Below are 24,352 nucleotides of genomic sequence, written 5' to 3' on the forward strand. Positions count from 1 at the left end.
TTTGACCTCTTTGAAATCATTACTGAGACTAGATTCTATATCATTTTTTATTCTACACTTTTATTACTTTTTCCCAATTAATTAACCTCACTGTATATTGTTTGAACGTACTGACTGAAACATGAAACTTTTGTGTTGGAGTGTTTTGCAATTTGTAAACTTTCTTCAATAATTTCCTCAGTTTTATCCTTAGTTGCTTGTTGCAAATTTAAAACAACTGATTTTGAGTGTTCCTTGTTTCTTTGATCCAAAATTTGTATTAATTTTTTTAATTCTAAATATCCCTCTTCAAATGATTCATTCTCATCTTTAATTGTTACATCTAAATCTCTTATGTCCAGCACCTCTTCAGTCCTCCCTCGCCGAGTTTTTAGTTCAGTTCTAGTTTTTATCTTCAGCTCTAAAATTGTCATCTTGGCTAAACTTGTCACATGTCTCAATTAAATAAAACACTTAATTTTTTTTACTTATGTTGATGTGTCCATGTATGCTGCTGTTGTTGGTCAGGTCAGTTCCATTTTTGTGCTTGATAATTATCATCCACCACTTCTAACTCTTAAATGACTATCAGTCCATAATTTTTGCATTTGTGCTGCTTCCCATGTAAATTCACAAATAATTTCTGTTTCTTGATCTGCAAAACATAAATAAGCAGCAGTATCCAAATATTGCTTTTAAAAGATTCAGGACTGAGCACCCAGAATGGAGCCCCTCCCTGTACCATCACATAAAACAATGAAGAATAAAAGCTCTAAGCAATTTTACTTTTTTAGCTTGCATCACTCAGTATGTACAAATAATAAATAAGTCAGGAGGAAGTCACTCAATACCTACTCCTTGCTGTTCCTTGTAAAATGTTTGACTCATTGAAAATCACAGCTTGCTGAAAATGATAACTGTCACATCTAAAATATTATTTGTCTTTTTCTTGAAATTTGAGCACTGTTGGTATCTGTTTCTTCATCATTCATTATATTTTCTTCATTTTGTGTATATCTATACAGTACTGTGCAAATCAAATTCTACACTACTACAAGCATCAATCAGCACACTTACAGCTAAAACCAAATGACTTCAGAGTCCAATTGCTCACACTATTCCCTCCCAAGTACTTGAATCAATAAGTAATAAGGTTCAAGAAGTCACAGTTCAGTGATCTTAAAGTACATTGACATATTGCATCCAAAGAGTTTTATACAAAATTAAATACATATTTACAAATATTATCAGAATATTACAAAAAGCACATTATAGAATGATGCTGATAATTTCAAATATGATTATAATTCTGAATGAAATTAGTAGCATGAAAAATAATTATGTTTTCTCAAAATAAAGCTTATGCTGATTTTCATGTTTTATTTGTTATTACAAAAAAATATAAGATGAATTTGAACTGTCAGAAATAAAATATAATTATATGTCTGAGGATGTTTTAGCATTCTGTGAGAGTGGAACCAAGATTATCTTTGCTGCTGTACTTATCTTCTACATGTGCGATTACATTGAGTGCACAAGGCTCACATACATCTAGTTTGCATGATTGATCACTGCTCTAATGGTTCTTTTCTCTTTTTTGAATCATGTGCCATTGAACAGTTTGTAAATAATTCTCCTTTGTTAATTGTAGTAATATATAGGACATCTTCAGGGGATCTTGGCCTCTTTTTGAAACAGCTCAACTCAGTATAAATTTTTTAACACACAGGTGTGGGAAAACAGACCTGGTAAATTTTATGTACACCTTAACCTCATCCCAGCAGTCAATTTTCTTAAGTACAAATTCAAGCATCCTTGTCAAAAGCAGTTTTGTAGAGCATTGGAAAGGGGACACATTCACAATTATTAAACTATTCATGGTCTCTCTGACCAAGATGGTCAGAGACTTATTATTAATACTATCAATATTTGTCAGGATAAAACTCAGTCACAATGAAAGGTAGTGACACGTATAAATGAAGAAATGATTAAATCCTGTAAATCATATCTCCAAGACGTAAACTGGAGATACGTCAATTGTGGGATAGATTTCAGTTCCAAATATGATCCCTTCAGCAATGAAATGGCAGCAGTATTTGAAGATTTCTTTCCAAATAAAGTTTACAGAAATCAACTTTAAGGAACCAATGAAAAGCCTTGGATCTCATGATGTATAAGGGTATCTTAAAAAGAGAAAGGGGGGGGGGGGGCAGAAGAGGGAGAATCGTACATTGCATCAAAAAATTCAGGCTACCCTACTCAATCAAAAATTACTCAATGTACTGTAATATATATTAAAAAAATCAGACAGTCAAAAAGTTTATAATTTAGCCCCAAAACCAAAAATTCTGTAAGAAAATCGAAGTAGTCTGGGACATAATAACGAATAAGACAGGTGCCAACAGTACAGTAAAACCAAAGACATCATTTTAAATATTAAACATGTAAACAGGCAAGAGATAATGGTAAAACTCTTCTGTAACAATTTCTTAAGTGCAGCTGAGCAAATAGATTGCACTGGCTCTTTAGAAAGTTACATTTAAATACTGAAACACCGTTTTCCTAATATGTGAGATAAGCATATGCTCCATAACTAGAAATGGGGTAAAGAAAACCATTGCCTCTTTAAAAAAAACAAAGGACAATTAGGTATAGATAATATTTCTAGTAAACTTCTAAAATTTTATTCAGATCAGTGGTGCAAAATTTTGACCCACATATTTAACATTTTTATGTATCAGGGTGTCTTTGCAGATGGAATGAAGCTTGCTATAATGAAACCTCTCCACAAAAAGAGAGACACAACACATCACAAATTGTTGTCCCATCTCTCTCTTGATCACATTCAGGAAAGTACTCAAGAAAGTACTGTATTCCAGAATTGTGAGGCACCACAAAAACTTTGACATAATCAGTGAAAGACTAGTTGGTTTCCAGAAAGCTATGTTCACAACAGAAGCTGTAATTTCGGTCATAAATGATATACTGGAATCATGCAATAAAAAAATTAATCCAGTTGGAACATTTTATGATCTCTCTAAGGGTTTTGTCTGTGTAAGTTATAAAATACATCTCAACAAATCATGCCACTATGGCATGAGAGGGGCTGTAGTAAACTGTCTAAACTCCTACCCCAAGAGAGGAAGCAGAAGGGAGTTTTGGATGAGAACAACAAATGAGCTTTATAGCGGTAGAGTGTGATTGAGGTGCTGTACTACGTGGAGTCCCCAAGAGATCTTTCCTTGGTCTGCTGCTGTTTCTAATACACAGCAAATAAATGACTTAACTTTGTCATATAAAGCATGTATGTTCACTGTGTGTGACAACATTAAAACAAGAAACAACAACAATAAAGAACAAACAGTCCACTGTTTGACACTGATGTCAAAAAAAAACCTTTCAGAATACATTTATTATCTATCTTTTGGTTGCATTATTTTTTAAGAAGGGCAGTTTCAGTTCAACATGAGCCGTCTTCAGATCTATAAACAACAGTAAAATAACTAATAAGCAAATACTCTACAAAAATACAAAATGTTATCATACTGTGCCATAATCCAACATCAAATACACCATGCTACATCACAAAATAAAATAGTGTGATGCAGTATCTAAGTTTTGATGGTAGTCACAATGATTACTTTTCTAATCAATACAATCAGGTATATTCTGGCATGTCTGATTTTTGATTATGGCATGTTATGATATGGTAACATTTTGTATTTTTGTAAATTATCTGCAGATTAGTTATTTTAGTGTTGTCTACAGATCTCAGTATGATTCATATTCCAGCAAAACCAGTCATTTTAAAATGTTAATGCAATCAAGACAGATAATAAATCTGTTTTATAACCTGTAATTGCAGATTTTTATCTCCAGGGACATTCAGATGTCAATTTTTGATTTCTTTCAGGACTTATAACCTGTTTGAAAGTAAGCTCCAATCACAAATTCCCATAGGAGATACCTACTGTACATGGCAGTCAGCAAATACAAAGGATACATTGCACTAAACTCTTGAGCCTCCAAATACATAGCAGTGTTAGCTGGGACCAACGCATCCTCCAAACCATAGAAAGAGTATCCTCTGCTATTTTTGCCATTAGGACAATCTCACATATCAGACGCATCCATGTCACAAAGTTCACTCATTTTGCATTCTTCCACTCTATTATGTACTACAGAATTATTTTCTAAGGCAATTAACCTACATCAAAGACAGTTTTCTTTCTGCAGGAGAAGATTGCCCAAATTATGTGCAGAGTATGCCATAAGAACCTCCTGTCGCAGTCTATTTAAGGAACTTACTACAACTTCCAAATATTTTTATTCCATTATGGGCTTCACAGCTGATAATCCTGTGTACTATGAAACCAATCAAATGTACCATGATCCCAGTACAAGAAGGAAGGCTGACCTCCACTCTGATCTCAAGAATCTAAGCTGGTTACAGAATTATGTACAGTAGTCCATTTATTCCAGTATTAAAATATTTAATTGCCAGATAACATCAAAGACCTATGTAGTTACAGTACATCATTTAAAAATAGCCGGCCGAAGTGGCCGTGCGGTTAAAGGCGCTGCAGTCTGGAACCGCGAGACCGCTACGGTCGCAGGTTCGAATCCTGCCTCGGGCATGGATGTTTGTGATGTCCTTAGGTTAGTTAGGTTTAACTAGTTCTAAGTTCTAGGGGACTAATGACCTCAGCAGTTGAGTCCCATAGTGCTCAGAGCCATTTGAATTTTTGAATTTAAAAATAAATTGAAGATACATTTACTTGATGAAACTTTTTATTCATTAAATGAATTTTTAACAGAGATATGTAGATTTATTTCACATATATTTTTACTAATTGTTTGTTGTGTATTGTACAACATGTGCTGATACATGCATACCTTTTTTCACTTTGCTTCTGTTGCGACCTAGTTTTATGTTTTTGTTTTTCCTGTAACTTCTTTTTAATCAGCTGTGCTGTGTTCTTTGTTATGTAAGTTTATGTATGTTTTTTATCTTGTTCTCCATCCTAGCATCACATACACATAAAAGGATCTATGAGATATTTCCACAGATACATTAGTAAATGAGAAACTTGAGAGACTAACCAAGTAAGGTGAAGTAAAAACATTGCCAAATCCTTTGTAAGGCTTCAGCTGGAGTACTGCAATTCTGAATGCGACTCATACCAATTGTAAGTGATTTCAGACATGGAGTGAATACAAAGAAGGACAGTAGTAGCTTTCTAGGAAAATATTGAGCTATGCAGAAATAGTACTGCTATGATAAAGGAGCTGAAGTGGAACTCATAATGAAAGCCAGAGAAAAACTCATCTCCATGGCCAAGGTCACTAATGCACACTTGTGTGGTGGTGTTTGACCTGAGTGTAAGCCAGTTCAAATCCTGGTGGTGGAAAACATTTTCACTGTCAGTATTTGACTAGCAAGGGGGGCATGTGACACTGTTGATGCTGATCCACCCACTAGATGGGTACAATAAGTTTGGGGGCCCTATTGGTGCTATTTGCAAGGTGTAGGCTATGTCCTGGCACTGGGTTTCACCTTCTCCCTTCTCTCATCATTATCTAACACAAACATTACACTACATTCCACACACACACACACACACACACACACACACACACACACAAAGAGAGAGAGAGAGAGGACATACATGTAGTATTACAAATATTTTAGTGGAACATGTTGTAAATAATAAATGATTAAAAAAGCCAGAGAAAAATTCAGAGATTAGGTAATATGTATACGGATCTTGCAGCTTTAACTTTCTGGTCTTGTGTTAAAAATAAGTTTAACATTGGAAACAGAAGTAAAGCAGTTTATTGAAAGATGTCTTACATCCCTGGCTTGAGGAAGTACAGCAGTTGAGGAAAAGACTGAAACTGTGTATTCTGAGAGAGTACATGAAGTTCAGTGATTGCATGTGTAAATATAATCTGCATAACTAAAAATATGCGTTGCTGCAGAAACATGAAAGCTTCATTGAAATTTAATGTGTTAGTAATAACAAAAAACCAATATCTATCATATTTTCTTGTTGGATCTGTCTGATGCTGATGCAATAAAAGTGACACTAAATTGATAATTGCCTATGCACTTAACTGTGAAACTTTGTAAATAATTTGTTTGTTTCATGCTAAACTGATAGGATATGGAAGGATATGAGTCTGAATGACAGCTTAAGTGAAGTTGAGAGAGCAAAGCTAGCTGTTTGGGATTACCCAGTGAGTGATAAATACACAAAAATCCTGCAAGCCATGACTGAGGCTGGATTTCCAGCCAACATGGAGGAAGCATTAGAAAGAGTAAGGGCTTCAAAATCATCAAGTGAAGGGTTTGCTTTCATAGGTAAGTTACATTTAAATACTGCATCTTCATACTGGTAAGCAAATAAGTATGGTAATAAGTGATACATGACAATTGATTGTCTCATGAACAAAACTCTAGCAGAGAAAATGATGACTTCAGAGTTCCTCACGATGTAGAATTTGAAATTTATAACTTTTATTTTATACTGTAAATGATTCACTTTCCATATAAACGTAGTCTCCTCACATAATGTCATTTAAAACTGCAACTCATGCTGCTATTGCTCAAGATATTTTGTCTGGAGCTACAGGAAAAATACAAGAAAAAGAACAAGTTACTAAAACTCCGTCGTCTATGCATCAATGACCAGCTATTTTTAACATTAACTATTTTTTTAAAATTATCTAGAGCTTCAATGGATTTCTCTGTGTTTCTTCATGTTTGTGCTTGTCTACTTTGTGGTTGTTCCTGTATCTTACATTTCATAAATAACTTTTTTTATGAATCTGTCACCATATTTTCCATATTTTTGCTCTTTGATCTGTGAATTAATCTGCACCACAATCCTGTGTAATCAGTTTTGTATAAAGAATTCTTCTACTTTATGTTTAGGATGTTACTGTCTAAGAGAAATCTCATATGTTTAAGGCTACACTTCCTTTTATAACTGGTTGTGTGATTCTTTAAAGGAAGATTCTAACTCCCAAGTATAAGACAGCTTCAGACATCTGAGTCCTTTACAAATGAGTTTATGTGCTAAATATTTGCAAGAAAAGGTTTAGAAAAGGTTTGAAATTGTGTTTAAAGTTCGTTAGAATTCACTAAGTATTCTCATTATCGAACGCTGGATGAGTAAGTTCTGGGTAGTTCCACTCTTTTTAAGCAAAAGCTAGTTTTTTTTTTACCCCATCTCAGTGTTTTATGTTATATCTCCTGGACTGTGTGGTGTACAATGATATAATTTTGTAGGTACATTCAGTGGTATTTTTGGATACTATCTGCCAAATATGTTGTGAATAGTGTTATCAGTGTAGAAATAATAAATTAAAACATCAGCCTGATGCTGAAGCTCTACTGTATGAACCGTGAAAGTGTAATAACTGTTAAACTTTCCCTTTCACCATTTTATGGAGAGTTTGTAGTGATCCAGCTACACACGGCTAACAAAATTGAGACCTAACCTGCTATGTTATCTAGTTCAGTTTTGAATCAAGCCATGTGTAGTGATTATGTCACAGCCTTGCCACCAATTTTTTTTCAAATTACCATAAAACACTGAATCAATCCTGCTCGTTGCAAATCTGATGTGTGGGGAGGGGGGGAGGGGGGGGGAACCCTCTCTGATTTCTACTAACAAAAGTTTGACCATTTTGCCTAACATTTATCTTTGCATACACAGTTAATTATGGTACAACTGCATTTATATATGGCTATGATGATGTGGCAATAGGACATTTACTTCCAAGTGAACACACAGCGCTCAGTCTGACACTTGCCTCTGCGTGTGTTGCACCAATCATGTGTAAGCAGGTCTGCTGTCATTGACTGTTGCATTTAGCTATGCACGAGTGATTTATTATGTCTCTCATGCACAACAGTGAAGTAACATAGTTCAGTAGAGGGTTTTAATGTTATTTTTATTGCAGAATTACAGTCTGTTCATTGATCACAAGAATAACATGACTGCGAACTAGCCACTGTTGGCAGTAACAAGCACACCCATAATAAACAGTTTTTATGCATCTGTGGCATAATTAATGGTTCATGCACATGGTAGTCAGCAATGGCGTGAATATGCATTGAAATTATAAAATATTTAAAATGCACATGGCACAGACACAGTTCTTTTCAGAACACCGTAACTACAATGTCATCTGTCCATAGCTTATATTGTCATGGTGATGCAACACTGTTCATTTGGTGGTTTTACACAGTCTGTTTTATACAGTCTGTCCATTTTAAACCTTTTTACATTCTATTACAGGAAGGAGCAGAAATGTATCTCATCATTAATCAGTTTCATTTGCACCAATTGTTTCACAACACAACATGATCAGCATGCTTTTGACTTCCTTCCACCATTTCAGTTCAAACATTAGTGCAACACATGCTCTACTGACAATGTTAACCCTCACAATCAATATTCTGATCACTCTTGCTCTGCTTGTACAGTATCTTAGTAAACATGTAACTTTACAAAGCCAAAATTAAAGGAATAAATGAAAAACAAAGAATCAGAATATTTACATATTCAGTAAACAAGAAAACCTAATTACTAATGTCCAAAAGGGAAATAATAAGAGTTCCATATTATTATTTTCAACAATTAGTTACTCATAACATTATAGAACAGAATAAATACTATCCTATACCACCAGAAATCCACGTAAAAAAAAAAAAAAAAAAAAAAAAAAAAAAAAAAAAAAAAAAAAAAAAAAAAAAACAGAAAAATCATCTTATATAGTTTGCAACTAGCGATGTCTTCACATGTGTCAGTATGGAGTTTCTTAAAGACTTGAAATTATGTGTAACGCTTGTTGAAGTTGTTAACTGCTCTCATTCTCTACCACTAGATGAAACATAGTCGATGTATTTGTGTGCTGTGAGTTATGCTGCCTCAAGACATATATGCAGTTTCTAACTGTAATACTTGTCTTATCATGTTAAATCTTAAACATGATTATTCTTGTTATTGAGTAGATTATGAGAGAATTTTAATTTAGTAAGTTTGGTCAATAATTACATGAAATATTGAAAATCAAGATTTTGTCGCCCCTGGAAGGTGTTAGATAGACAACCTGCGACTGGTGCACGGTGACCATGCATAGGTTTTCTTGTGTAATAATATAGATTTTTTCTTGTGAGTATATTCCAGATCATGCAGTCCATGTTACAGTGATTGTTCTCACTTAAATACTTTTCATAGGCTTAATCAGCATCAGCTGTTCTGTCTTCAGTACATGGTAGACATATTATTCATAATGCCAAAAGGAATTGAGTGAGAGACTACACTGAAATGTCTCCTGTTGTTCATTGCAATAATTTATCCTTAAACCTGTCCTTTATCATCATGACTACCATTGCTCCCCAGTTACTTATACGTAACCCCTTTACAAGCCAGCTTTCATTGTTCTTGCAATGTTCTTATTGATTCACAGTTGAAGCACAACACATATTTATATTTGATTTGATATGAGTTATTTCATCTCATAACATACAATATTCAGATTATGTGATCTGTTGTACTGGATACATGTCAATAAATAATTTTAGGGATTTAGTTTACAGACTTAAAAATAATAACAAGTACAGGTATCAAACAATTTTTAGCAGTACAATACTTTTACATTTTTGTACTATTTTTATTTCATTTTATTTAATTTATATAGAGTTGTTGGTTGCCCTGTTTAAATTATGACCTCATCATTCATAAACTCCTCCACTGAATAATAATATTTTTCCATTAAGAGTTCATGTAATTTTTTTCTTTAGATGTCCAATTTCCATGCTCAGAATATTGTAACCCTTTAATTTATTGTATATTTTCATGCTCATGTATTGAGGAGCTATAAAATATAGTATTAATCACTGTGGAGGGAGCATAAAATTTTGTTTTGGCCTAGTTGTGTCAGTGTGTTTGAAGTGAAATTCTTTGGAAAGTTCAGGTTTACTGTATAGGAAAATTAGAATTTCAAAAATGTATAGTGAGGGGACAGATAATATATTTAGTTTTTTAAACAATGGGCAACATGAGGTTCTCGAATGTGCGGCACACATCTTCATAATGATTTTGAAGTTTTAATATCTGTACCATATAACTTGAATTACCCCAAAAAATTATGCCATACCTGATGACAGATTCAAAGTAACTATGGTACACATTTTTTCAACTGTCCATGTCTATTACATCATGTATCATTGCCATGGCAAAAGAGAGGCTGTATAGTTTGGTACCTAAATATTCTGAGTGTGCCTGCCAGCTTAAGTTTTCATCCAAGTTTAGTCCTAAGAATTTCACTGTGCTTGCTGGTTCTATCTTCACATTTTCGTGTAGGACATAGATCTCACTTGGTTTAGATTGTTTTGTTTTAAATTTCTGCAGAGCTCTTTTCGTTTTTTTATTTTTTATTTTTTTTATTCTTTTTTGTTATTTTTTTCTTCCAATCAGCATAGAAGTGTCATCTGCAAATAGGACTGACCTTGCTTTGATGTTCAAGGATAAGTCATTAATATAGAACAGGAAAGAATTGGTCCCAAAAATGAGCCTTGGAGAACACCTAGTTTCCCATTTCGATGAGTAATTTGCGGAGTTAGATCTTAATTTATAGAGCAGCACAGAGTGATTCACTGAATCAAATGCTTTACTTAGGTAACAGAATATACCTGCAACTTTGCTGCTGTTATCCAATGAGGAGCTAATTCTTTCAACAAATGTGTTTATTGCATCTAAGGTACTTTTTCCTTTTTGGAACCCAAATTGATTTTTATCAATGATATTAAATTTTGAGGTAAAATTTAATATCTGTGTTTCTGCAAGCTTTTCAAATAACTTAGAGAAAATTAACAGGATAGAAACAGGTCGGTAATTTCCCATTTCTTCTTTTGGGTCTCTTTTGTGAACTGGTCTTACTTTGGCATACTTCAGTAACTCTGTGAATCATCCTTGCTCAAACGATTGATTAATTATTTCTGTCAGAGGATGTGATATTATTTTAAACACCATTCTAATTACTTTAGTTGGTATACCATACCATCCTGAGGAATTTTTGTTTTGCAGGGATAGTATAACATCTTCTACATCTTTCGGTGTAACATTTGTAAATACAGGAAGCTGTTCAGAATTTTGAGTAAGGCCAAAGAACTGCACATTATCCTTATAAGTAGACACATTTACATTAGATTTAGCTACATTTATAAAAAAAATTATTGAAGCAGTTTGATATTTGAACAGGATAACATCCTCGTCTTTGATTTTTTAAATTTCCTGGCTGTTATTGAACAGATATTCTAGTATTACAAATACAGTATAACCCTGATTTTCTGTGATCTTGATTTAGTGTAAACCTGCATTTGACAGTAGAAATTTCAACTCCTGAAAATTATTCCTTAAGTGCAATGCAGTTTTATATTCGATTTAACGTAATTCGCATTACGGCAAAACCTGCATTTAGCATTGGGAATATTAGATATTGAAAACAATATAATAGTGGATTTTGCGGCCCGAATGCAAGTCACACTTTTTTTCCAGTTTTCGGAATGCAAAAAACCTCCTGCAGTTAACATTTGGGTGCAAAGCCTAAGAAGTTCCTAAAAATGCTGCTAATTGCTGCCATAAGTGCTTGCAGCCTTTATTGCAGCTTTTTGTTGCTAGAAGCCACCAAAGAAGCCATTGTGTTAGTTTCAAGTAATGAATGTTAAGGTATTTTTTATCATGGGCGAATTTAGCAATTTTTCAAATATTCATAGCAATTAAATGAAACTCTTTACATATACACCATCAAAATGGAAGTTTTGAAGAAACTTGACAAGCTTGGCTTTTCATTTTGACAACTCCAGCTAAAGAGAGCAGTGCTTGCAAAAACGTTTGTTAGAGTCTGCTTTTGAAGTTCGGTAAGACACGGAGACTGCGAAAGTAATAACTTTCAGCTTGATTCAGCAACAGTAAAGCATTTTATGGACCAAAATGTGGCCGCCACTATGAGTTGGAAGTTGTAGTGAACGTTTTTGTGAGGAATCAGTGCCAGTGCTTACCTGTAACTGCAGAAAAAATTCAAGAAAAATACGGGGAAAAACTCTTCACATTTCAGCGCTATATAAAATTCATGCTGGCTGTACAGCCAATGGCCATAAACTGCCACCAGTCATTTCACATGGAAGACTTTACCGAAGTCCAAAGTGTTTCCTACAGATGTTATTGTACATGCTACCAAAATTGGCTGGTTCATGGAGGACATGGTTTTGGAGTGGATCAGACCTAGTACCTTGCTAGGTTTGCCATGTAGGCTTGTGTTAGGTTAGCACGCAAGTCACTGTGCACCAGCTGTGATAAAAAAATTAGTGGAGGGTAGAACAGACTTAGTTGTAATTCCAGAATGGATGACATCCATTCTGCATCTGTTAGATGTTAGTTTAAACAAACCTTTTATGGACAAGCAGAAATATACAGTATGTATACACAGTGCCTAACGAAAGAAGATAGGCAATTAATGCCTACAGGACATGTTAAGTGTGCAAGCGTTTCTCAAGTGTGTGTGTGCATTAGTCAATCTTGGAAATGTCTCCCAAGTGAAATTCTTCATCACATATTTAAAAAATACTGTATTTCTAATGCATTTGATGGCACTGAGTATGATGCTTTTTATGAAAGTAGCAACAAGGAGTCGCTAGCATTAATAATAAAACATGAAAAATCATGACTGTGTTCCAGTATGCAGTGCAGCGAGCTCGCCTGCAATGTCACAGCTCACATGCATGTAGGTCTGGAATACTGTATTCAATAGATATCATGAATTTTCACTGTTGTCAGTGTTTTGCGATGTAATTGTAATTTTAAGTGTCCCAAATCCCTGAGAGGTAGGGCCACTTAACGCTCTATCCATCATATTATGAGCCATATCTTTCACTTTTAAGTGCAGCTTGAAATCGGGGCAATTTCTGGTGTGTGGCTTGCATTCGAGGTCAGCTTGCAGTCGGATAAATATGGTAACTACAGTACTTGCGGCGGCTTCTAGCAGGATTTTTCAGAACTTTCGTAGGCTTTGCCTCCAAATGCAAGCATCGTGTAATACAGGCTTTAAGAAACTATGAATACCAGCATTTATATTGGATACGATAGATCATTTTCCATATCGATTCCTTGCTACATGCATGAGCAAGCTCGAACTTAGCCGACCGTGGCTGGAGACTAACAATGTACAGCGTGCTAATACTCACATTGCTTTGCATGCTTGCATGCGGCCGAGCTCTGTCCAGGTCTGTACGTTTGTAGCAGCATTACAGTATAGCATCAGTTTATGCAAGTTTGCATCAGTTTGTGTGTTACTGTGTACTGCATGGAGAATCTGGCTGTATATCAGTTTGCTCACTCACATCAGATATTGAGGAAATCTGCGAAGATGGAGTAAAACAGAATGATGAAGATATCGAAGAAGAAGATGATGTTAGGAATGAAGAAATGCAAACACCATCATTCAGTGAAGCTACTGCCAGCATAGACATTGTCCGGAGATTTGTCACAGGATTTAAAGTGGACAACCCTGTTATAGACAGAGTAAATCAATTGGAGATGGACATTTTGAACCTAAAATCCAACAGTGCTAAAAAGCAGACTACCAACTTTGATTACAGGTATTTCAAAAAATGAGGCACTGTAAAAGTTGTGTAAATGTGTGTTGTATATAGGAAAAGGAACTCAATTCATTATATTACTGTAATTATGTAAGTATTTTGTGGATGTTTTAATTTTGTAGTGTGCTGGGAAAATATGATCTTTGACTACTGTATTAGTGCTACAAAAAAATTTGTAATTACAGTATTGCGTATAGGGTAGGTATCTCCTTGTTTTATTGTTGTTATTGTGTAAATTATGTGTGTTGTTGCAATTCATGTCAATACAGGCAAAGAGTTCTGGAAATGGTTTGCTTTCTATCGAAACCTCGATTTAAGGTAAATCCCCATCTAACGTTAAAAAATTCTGGTCCCTAGAAAAACATTTTTAAAAAATATGTGTTCTACTGTAAAACCATAGGGCAAGGCTTACACTAGCTTCACAGAGATAATTGATGACATACTACAAGTACTGGGGCAATCATTTCAGTGAAATAATTACAGTAAAAATGCATATACACACACATTGCCGCAATGAAAATAACAGCATCTGTATAAAACACTTATATCAACATTTGAAAAATTGTTATCTTCATTCTTAATAATAATAATAATAATACTCTTTCCAACATCGAATAATTTATTGCATATGTATAAAAACAGGTTACAATTCTTGATATACAGCACAATAATAAATTCTTCTGAATACATAATTGATTAACAAAATTATTAAATCACAAATAAATTGTTTGCGTAATGCTATTTACAATTTTTTAAGCACTTCTTATTCTGCATGTAAGTATGGTATTCCTCTAGAGTGTAAAATGGATTTTGTAACAGAAATTTCTTTAGCTGAAATTTAAGCTTCATTGTGGGTAGGGTCGTAACTTTTCTGGGCAGTGGATTGTGGACCCTTTTCATAGAGTGCTGTTCTATGGCAGATGATGTAAAAATTTTCTTCATTTGTATTGTACTGATACAAATTGGAACAAATGTTGGGCTGCAGTCTTTTAAAAAGTAATATGGCTTTTAGAATATACATCTTTGCTATGGTTAGTGCACCAGTTTTTGTAAACAAACCATGGCATGATTCTTTATATTGTGCTCCACAGATGATTCTTATAGCCCTTTTTTGAAGTAGCAACAGCTTATTTAGATTTTCTTTGGTTGTTGCTCCCTAAATTTCTATTCCATAATTCAGGTTCGAGAAAAAGAGAGCATTGTATGCAGTCTTTAGGACAACAGTGTCTTTGCAGAACTTGCTAATCACATTAATTGCAAATATATTTACCTGTCTGAAGAAAATAATTCATTGAACATAGTAGCAATTTCATGTTGATCTTTTACTACCATCCTATTCTGGTCAATATTGAAGTCCATACAGGATTTGTCTCTCCCTTTTATAAAACTGTGTATCACTTCCCAGACACCAGTAGTAACACTGTGTGAAGCATGAAGTTTGTTTGTAGCACAGCTACTCCTGGTCTGTATTAATAGATTTTTATAATATTCTTGATAAGTTTTGAAGGCCTCCGTTAGCTTGAGATTTTGTTTATCATTCAACATTGCACTATGGAATAATTTTAACTTTCCCTTCCTTCAATGACATCAATATTTATCCACATACTTCTGTTTATATTTTTTAGTTTGTTTAACTTTTGTGGCTGCAACTGGGCATGTGACATCAAAACAGTAGTAGGAAAGCTATCATTCTCAAACCATGGTATATGCACTAACATGCAGTTCAGTCTGTTGATGTTATGATTACATATAATTCTTTTGCTTACATTACATAATTCTTTTTAGAGACAAATAGTGATGTGTTCAGACAGTACTATGGGTATAGTCATTGTCATACCACTGGGCAATTAGTTCAGCAGTGCTAAATTAATAAAGATATGTATCCACACTTCACAGTGATGAATGAGATAACCTAATCTTCATGAAATACTTGTATTCACATTTGACAATCATGAAACTGTTTGGCTGTATCTTACCTTTTCACAAATTCCTTAACATAGTGGAATGAATGAGTCAAGAAAATTGAGATAGTTTAGTTTTAAAAAGTGGTTCACTGTTCCATAATTTTTTAATCTCTATGGGATGAAGGTTAAAAACCTCTGCACCAGCATACTTAGCATGTCTCTGCACCATTGACAGATTTGTTTTAAACTTTTGTTTTAGGCATCAGTCTAATATTTCAGGAAATGAGTGTTAACTTAACTGTATTGAATTTTATACACTTGTTCCAACTGGTTTCAGTTTTCAACCATCGTCCAGGGGCTATATTAAACATACAGAAGCAAACAATACACACTACTGAGAAACAATTCACAAAAAATCCATAGCCATCAAGTACTGAACATCAGATAATCAAAAAGGAGTACTTACAAAGCAAAAAATGATACGATTTTTACATTTCATATATCATGCTACGGATGAATGCCATACTACAGGGCATATTATGATACACATCGACAGCTATCAGTGAAATATTGTGACTCATGTAACTGAGATACAGAATGTCAAGAATAACTGTAGAACCACAGAAAACATATGGTACCACAGCAAATACTGTACCCATCAAAGATATTAAAATCCATGAAACAAACATGATTTACATCTGATCATTATAAAAACAGCCAATGTAGACTATAACATTTTTTAATAAAAAATATATTCACATCTGCATATTACTGGGCGGTGGAGGGGGGGGGGGGGGGGGGGGGAGGTTGAAGATTACAATATTATACTTAAGAACAAAGTACATCCATTTGGTATGAAACCAAAATTGTTTTTCTTGTATATGGTGCAATGTCTAAAATCACTTAACAAAGAAATCTTTGAAAGTAACGGGAATAAAATTATTGTTGAGAAATAAAAAGTACGAAACATCACATACCCATACACTATGTGATCAAAAGTATCTGGACACCCATTTTTCATATTAGGTGCATTGTGCTGCCACCTACTGCCAGGTACTCCATACCAGTGACCTCAGAAATCATTAGACATCATGAGAGAGCAGAATGGAGCATTTCACAGAACTCACAGACCTCACTGTGTCATAAGCCTGTAAGTGTGATTTCCACAGTCCTAAACATCCCTAGGTTAACTGTTTCTGATGTGATAGTGAAGTGGAAACATGAAGGGGACATACAGCACAAAAGCATACAAGCCAATCTCGTCTGTTGACTGACAAGAGACCGCTGACAGAAGAAGAGGGTCGTAATGTGTAATAGGCAGACATCTATCCAGACAATCACACAGGAATTCCAAACTGCATCAGGATCCACTGCAAGCGCTATGACAGTTAGGCAGAAGGTGAGAAAACTTGGATTTCATGGTTGAGCGGTTGCTCATAAGCCACACATCATGCCGGTAAATGCCAAATGATGCCTCTCTTGGTGTAAGGAGCGTAAACATTGGACAATTGAACAGTGGAAAATCATAGTGTGGAGTGACAAATCAGGTGGACAATGTGGTGATCCAATCACAGGGTGTGGGTATGGCGAATGCCTGGTGAATGTCACCTGCCATCGTGTGTATTGCCAACAGTAAAATTCAGAGGCGGTGGTGTTATGGTGTGGTCATGTTTTTCATGGAGCAACTTGCACCCCTTATTGTTTTGTGTGGCACTATCACAGCACAGGCCTACATTGTGTTTTTAAGCACCTCGTTGCTTCCCACTGCCGAAGAGCAATTTGGGGATGGCAACTGCATCTTTCAAATAATTCAGCACCTGTTCATAATGCACGGCCTGTGGCAGAGTAATTACATGACAATAACATCCCTGTAATGGACTGGCCTGCACAGAGTCCTGACCTGAAACCTATAGAACACCTTTGAGGTGTTTTGGGATGCCGACCTCATGCCAGGCCTCACCAACTGACATCGATACCTCTTCTCAGTGCAGCACTCTGTGAAGAATGGGCTGCCATTCCCCAAGAAACCTTCCAGCACCTGATTGATGAATTTATGCCTGTGAGAGTAGAAGTGGTCATCAAGGCTAAGGGTCCGCCAACACCATATTGAATTCCTGCATTAATGGTGGAGGGTGCCTTGAACTTGTAAGTCATTTTCAGACAGGTGTCCAGATCCTTTTGATCACATAGTGTAACATCCATTACGTGCTTGTTGTAGGAGTATTACATCATAAAAGAAGTGACATAGAAACAAGAAATCTAGTTCAATACACTCAATGCCTGGGTAAATCACCGGTACAAAAATCTTTCCAAACATTTGTGGAGTAATGAAAGAATTCATGCATAAATGTGCTAGCAACATTATAATTGCACTGCAGTTCTAACATGTACAACAACTGAACCCCATATTCTCAGTAGAGAATTATCCAAGGGGGAAATATGCAGTAATATCAAATACACTAGAAAGTGGTCTGGAAGTGACCATCATAAATTCAGAACACCAGGGAAAAACAGTGGTTTCACCTCATTACTAGAAATTATATAAGATACTGAACACCAGTGTTATGGGAACATTATAACAATTCTGTGACAAAGTACATTCTCATATATGTAAGAAGTAAACCCTAATTGAGTTGTGTTTATAATTATCTCATAATATATAGATTAACAGATATCAAACAAACACATAACAAGCACATACGGCTTAGAAATATCATGAAGACCCAAATGTAGAGTCAGTAAAGACATCAGTCTTTGATGAACCAGTGAATAATTGGCCAACATTAAAAAAAATTGTAATTTCTATTCTCTTGCAATGTTGGCCAGTTACTGTACTGGAAGAATACAGATGTGTAAAACATGTTTGTGTATTCAATCAACTAAAAGAGGGGACTCATTATTGTTTGGAAGGTGAGAGTGTTCAACAAGCTTGCCAGGAAGGATGAGCAGTTTACAGTAGAGGATGTCAGCAAGTGACACTTGCGTGTTTGCTTTGTGAGTGGCACATATACCCAGGAGTGTCCATAGTAGTGCCTCTGACTAGGAACCACTGTGGCACATGAGTGCCACATTAAGGGTGCAGTGCCAATGCTCCATGAAGCCATTGCTCTGTGGGTTGCAGGCAGTGGCATGAAACTTATCAACACTGCACAGCTCACAAAGTTTGGTGAATGTTGAGGATTCAAACCTGTGGCTCTGATCAGTCATTATAGATGACGGACAACCAAAACAAGAAATTCTGGAGGTGATGAAGGCATGGGCGACTAAGTCAGCTATAATATCAGATAGAGGGGCAACATCACCCTACTTTGTCACTCAGTGTATGATTGAGAGTACATATTGAAATCCCTTAGAGGCAGGAAACAGGCATCCTTTGGTGATGCCAAATTGCCCTAGAAGGTGCGTGCATGTCAACTGATTTACTCTTGCCACGTCCAATCATGGTAATCATTTGTAGTTTCCAGCCAGATGAATCATTTGGTAACCAGTTTCATAGTGGCCTTGATGCTTGATGAGTGAGATCATGCAGGGATTTGAACACTACTCATCAGAGAGGAGGTAATAAAACTCATCGGAGAATACCCGTCGGTGTCACACATGATGGTGTTGGCTGAGCCTGTCAGTAGGTATGGCTTGAGGATCAGTGCACATTTTATGTTCTTTAGCAGGCCTGAAAGCTCAGTGTTGTTGGCTTGCAGGTCAATCACCTCAGCCATGTCAATGGTGGATGTGATAATGTTCACCTGCAACAGGTAATCATTAACAATATTGTTAGGACTACATATGTGGTGTACATCTCTAGAATGTTGGCTGATTATGCCCATGTGCCACAGATGATGAGGAGGAATGTCTTTATCTGGATTGTGGATGGCATCTGCATCTGCATAAAGATGGTGAACTCTCACACCTTGATATGGGAAGTATCTCACTGCCTCATAGACTGCGAGGAGTTCACAGTAGATTATACACCGCTTTCATTGGGCAGATGAAAGGTTTTTGGAGAACATTTTGAGAGTCTTGGTGGTATTGCTAATGTGCTTTTGCAAACTGCACCTATAGAAGTATTGCTTATGTCAACGGTGACTGAGATGCGGGCATCAGGTTCCAGGTGTGACAGTGTGGGTGAGGGCAGACTTGAGAGCTTCAAATGCTTGAATTGTGTCACTTGTCCATGGTACTTTTCTCAAGGATGAGGTGTTTCCTCTCATCAGTGCATTAGTAAAGAGAGCCTGCATAGAGGCAGTATAAGGGAGGTAACAATGATATAAATTTATAATGGCCTGGGAATCTTCACTGTTTGCAGTAGTCCATGGATAGAGGGGAGGATATGAATAAATGCAGCATGATCAGGTGTTAGTCGTTTGCCCTCAACCAACACATTATATCCTACAAAAGTTACACTGTCAAGAGTTAGTTGTGATTTCTCATGGCTCATTTCGATACTGTTGTTATGGAGTGTGGCCATGACTTGAGCCAGATGCTGCTCATGAACAATAAAGAATCAATAAACTGCTGCCAAGTATGAGTCACGTTTTTGAGGCCATACAGCATGAAACAGTATTCAAAGAACCCAAAAGGAGTAATTATAACAGTTTTGGGGGCATCATCCTTTAGCATGGGAAATTGATGGTAAGCTTTGTGGCAATCAATTACACTGAACACTCTTGCACCATCGACCAGTTGGGAAAAGTTCTGAATATGTGGCAATGGAAAATTTTCTATAATAGTAGGAGAATTCAGAACCTGTCATACAAACACAAACAAAATGAACTATAATATGTTTGTTGTGTGGCCATCTTCTGCAGCAGCTGTTAACATCTGTTACTATAGGTTATCCGTGTAGAGCTGACTGCAGTCTAATTAAAAAGAATTACACCAGATGCATTTTGCTTTTATTTACAAACCATGTTCCATAGCTATTGGTGTCACAGATAAACACTGTGGCAGTGCAGAATGAAAAACAGTTAAGAAAGTCAATTGTAAATAGTGCAGCACTGGAAATACTGCAAAATGCCAAAAACCGTCAAGTGCAGATGTGAAATGAATCCAGTCAACACTAACCACTGCTAGCAAGAAGGTAAGGAGCAGATTATGTAAAGAAACACCAATAACCATGGAAGATGCTTTGTAAATAAAAGCAAAACACATCTGGTGTAATCCTTTTTAATTAGATTGCAGTAAGCTTAAAATGGATAACTTATAGTAACAAAATGAACTACCCTTCTCCTGGACGATGTACATAATGGAAGACTAATTGCTGTCTGATGGGTGTATAATGCCCACATCAGGTAGCTCCCCAATGGTTGTTTTAGGTTGTGGGGTTTTTAGGGATTGACACAGTCAGTGAGTCTTGTGTTGTATGGTGGTCTCTCTGCAGTATTTCAGTATTTATTCTGTGACTAATCACAGCTACATGTTTATCATGCAAACCCATGATAGAATCTTCACTATTGGTCTGAGAGATTGGTGCACAAGAAGGAATCACTGGGGAATGAAGTGTCACTGGCCTTAGAGTCCTATGGGAGAGGCGGCATCGGAGAGAACGTGAGCATAGTTGCCAGAGTGATGTCGGAAAGCAATGAGTGTGTGATGGTGAGCTGACATAGGGTCTGATGAGGTCCTGCCACTTGCATGGATGCTGCATTGATCAGCTGGTGAAGCACAGCATTGTGAACTCGTAAAGTGTCAGAAGCAGAATGCTCAAGTGTATGCTTGATCAAGGATGCAGTGCGTTGAGCCGTTAAAGCAGAGCACTCAGAGAAAGAGCTAAGGGGGGAGTTCTTGGAAGGCAATAAAGGAGGAGAGCCAAAAGAGCCTGTGATTAGGGAACCAGAAGCTTGTTGGAGTGATGAGGCAGATTGGATATTAGGTGCTACACCGAAATGTCTAAGGAAATCTATACCAAGCACAGTTGCATCCACATTTGTGACCTGGAAACTCCAGAGAAAATTTAGATCTGGAGCGACATGAAGATCTGCTGCACTGAGGTCATTGATAATAAAGTTCTTATCAGCACGTAAGATTAGCTTTGTTGGTGATTTGTGAGCAGCAGCTGATGCAATAGGTATGACGCTAGCCTCAGTGCCCTTAGCTGTTAGAAGTCTTAGGAATGATGCATGGTCCATAACTCAGAGATGGCCACCTAGAGTGGTGGTGTTGTTCACTGACTTTTGTTTCATAAGACTCAATGTGGAGGCATTGCAGACCAGGACACCTGAACCAGTCCATGAGCAGAGTTTTGAAATGTGCAGGGAGGTCAACTGACCTGTGCAGCAGTGCGAATGTACTATGGAATGAACAGAGGGGGTACATGGGGTGCAGGTTACTCCATGCCACTTGTGCATCATCTGTTGGTTCCAAATGGAGTGACTGTGTGTCTGTGTTGGAAAAGGTCAGGAGGGGGGGGGGGGGGGTAGATGGTGTAGCAAGGTAGTGTGTGCAGAGGTTGCTGGGTGAGATGGATGGGGATGGGGAGGAGGGTTTTCAGTAGTACTATCCCTGTTCTCCCTGCATTATCAGGATTGGTGAGAAGGTGTCTATGTCGGAGGATGCTATACGTCTGATCTGTGAGGTGGAGTTTAGGCCCCAAAGAACCTAAAGCATGAGAAAGTAGTTGTAGTTGTAGTTAGCATACTGGAGCTTGTTGAGCCACAAGATCCATAACACCCTGCCAGGCATGAATTCCATTTCAACCAGTGCCTACAGTCAGCACCAGAGTTGGGGTATAATCCACAATCCCAAGTTTTCTTCATGTATAATGTGGTGAATAACTCTGGATGGAAAGTATGACAGATGCTCATTTACCATGGCTTTGGCAACAGAGTATTTGCAGTGAGCAAATGGGCAGAGAATTGGATCACTGATAAGGTCCATATGGTCATGTAGATGGCTGACCAGGAAGATAACGCATAAGTCATCAATACTATGGATGTTGAAAAAGTTGTCAATCATGATGAAACAGGTAGGGGGTTGTCTTTCTGCATGAAGGGGGGGGGGGGGGGGGGGAACTCAGGAAACCTGCAACCTGCTGTTCAGAACATGCTGCGTAGTAGATTAAAGCTGAATTAGAGCATCCTAAGGCTTCAAGATTGATGAGGCACTGAGACTGGAAATATCTTGATAGAGCAATGGATGGTTTCCCAGAGCAGCATCAACTAAGATTGTCATGGGGAGGGGGGGGGGGGAGGAGTTTGAAGTGGTGACCACACACCACATGATGCACAGTATGGTAGGTGTGAGAGCAAGCATGGCTGACCAATGCAGCGGGGAGACTGTGGGTTGTGCTTGTCAAATGCAGCAGCAGTGTACTTTCTTCCAGAGTGAGACCATGATGTAAGATAGCACCTCCATGATGTGGAAGGTATGGAAGCATGGTAGGCCATTCTGGATGGTACAGTCATGACAGCAGAAGGTGATAGCAGAATATGTGTAGTGTACAGAATCAGAGAATGTACAGTACCTTTAGTGGCATGTTGAGTGTAGCAATTTACAGTCTGGTGACCACTGAGCTCCACTAGTGATGTATGTAGGACATTATCCTTGCACTGGCCTGTAACATCAGGTCCAAAACACATGTGTTCAACAATCAGTGGAGCTTTTGGAATGCCATATTGATGTGAGCTTACATAAACACCAAAGAAAATGCCTATGGTTCATGTCATTGTGAACCCTCATAGGTTAGAGAGCTCACTTGTGTCATATGAGGAAGGAATGGTTCCTGTCCCATTTTTACAGTAACATGAGGTGGGCATGCATCTGCAATTCACAATCTGAATGTAAAACATGATAAAAGAACACAAAGTTTGTTGCATCATACAGCATATGGCTTGTAGTTTGTAGAATGCATACAACACGCAATCACTGAAATAATGAGCAAAGAAGCAAAAACAACTCTGGGATAACCAATGTGGTGAATTCTCTTCCTTTTTTATATGATGAATGAATGAAAATCACCAACAAAAGATATTCTGTGGAACAACTTTAATTAAAAAACTACAGAACACTCACAAGAAGAGCAATACATGAGAAAACCCTTGCAAAGACAAGGATGTCAAAGAAAGTGGATCAAGTGGTGCTGTGTTTGTGGTCAATAGTCTCCATAAGACAATGGTATTCGTAAATTCTCCAGTCATTATAAAAGATAAGTAACATTATTTCACCAAAAGTGTGTGGAACTTGCTGTTTGAGAATATTCATCACCTCATGGAGATCTGAGCTACAGCATACCAGCAAAGTGACCCTTAGGAAGTGTTTGCTAAAGATATTGGCAGTCTCTTGCTTATCACTAACTTCATTATGGTTGTAATTAATGACAGTATCAGAAGCCTTTGGGAGAGCAACAGAGCAACACCTGTGTCACTTTTTATAAGATTGTAGAAACTTATTTATTTTGTTACCATAATTTTTCATGTTGTCCAAAAAGTATATTTCTTTTTCAGTTTTTCAATTACTTTTAAAATCTTATAATATTTTCTGTAGACATTCTTTTTATCAGAGTTATCTGAAGATGTGTACCCAATGAATTGATCTTGTTTCCTTTTATGGCATATTTTGATACTCAACGACATCACTTTGGTGTGCAGTCAGTAGGTTCTTTGTGAGAATATTTTTTTGAACAGTAATACAATTTCACCACTGAACATGTTAAATGTGGTACTGGCTTCAAGTTCTTGATGAATAGGCAGCCAGTAAACCTCCTGAAGATACAAAATTGTTAAGGCTTTTGGGCCACTTGTTGACAAACTGCCTGTTGGATCTGTCTCAGGTTCTTCAATTGAAGTTTGTCTGATGACTTTTC

The 24,352-nt window shown here is 36.7% G+C and overlaps 1 protein-coding gene across 1 annotated transcript in view; it reads left to right on the top strand.

Annotated features, from left to right (window-relative positions):
* Positions 1-24,352, top strand: part of LOC124544638 (ionotropic receptor 25a) — a 424,769-nt gene that overhangs the window by 294,962 nt on the left and 105,455 nt on the right. The window contains exon 14 of the mRNA XM_047123253.1: positions 6,144-6,343. Within this exon, the coding sequence (XP_046979209.1) occupies positions 6,144-6,343 (200 nt within the window). The remainder of the gene's footprint in view (positions 1-6,143; positions 6,344-24,352) is intronic.

This window comes from Schistocerca americana, chromosome 1 (genome assembly GCF_021461395.2).
Source record: "Schistocerca americana isolate TAMUIC-IGC-003095 chromosome 1, iqSchAmer2.1, whole genome shotgun sequence".
NCBI lineage: Eukaryota > Metazoa > Arthropoda > Insecta > Orthoptera > Acrididae > Schistocerca > Schistocerca americana.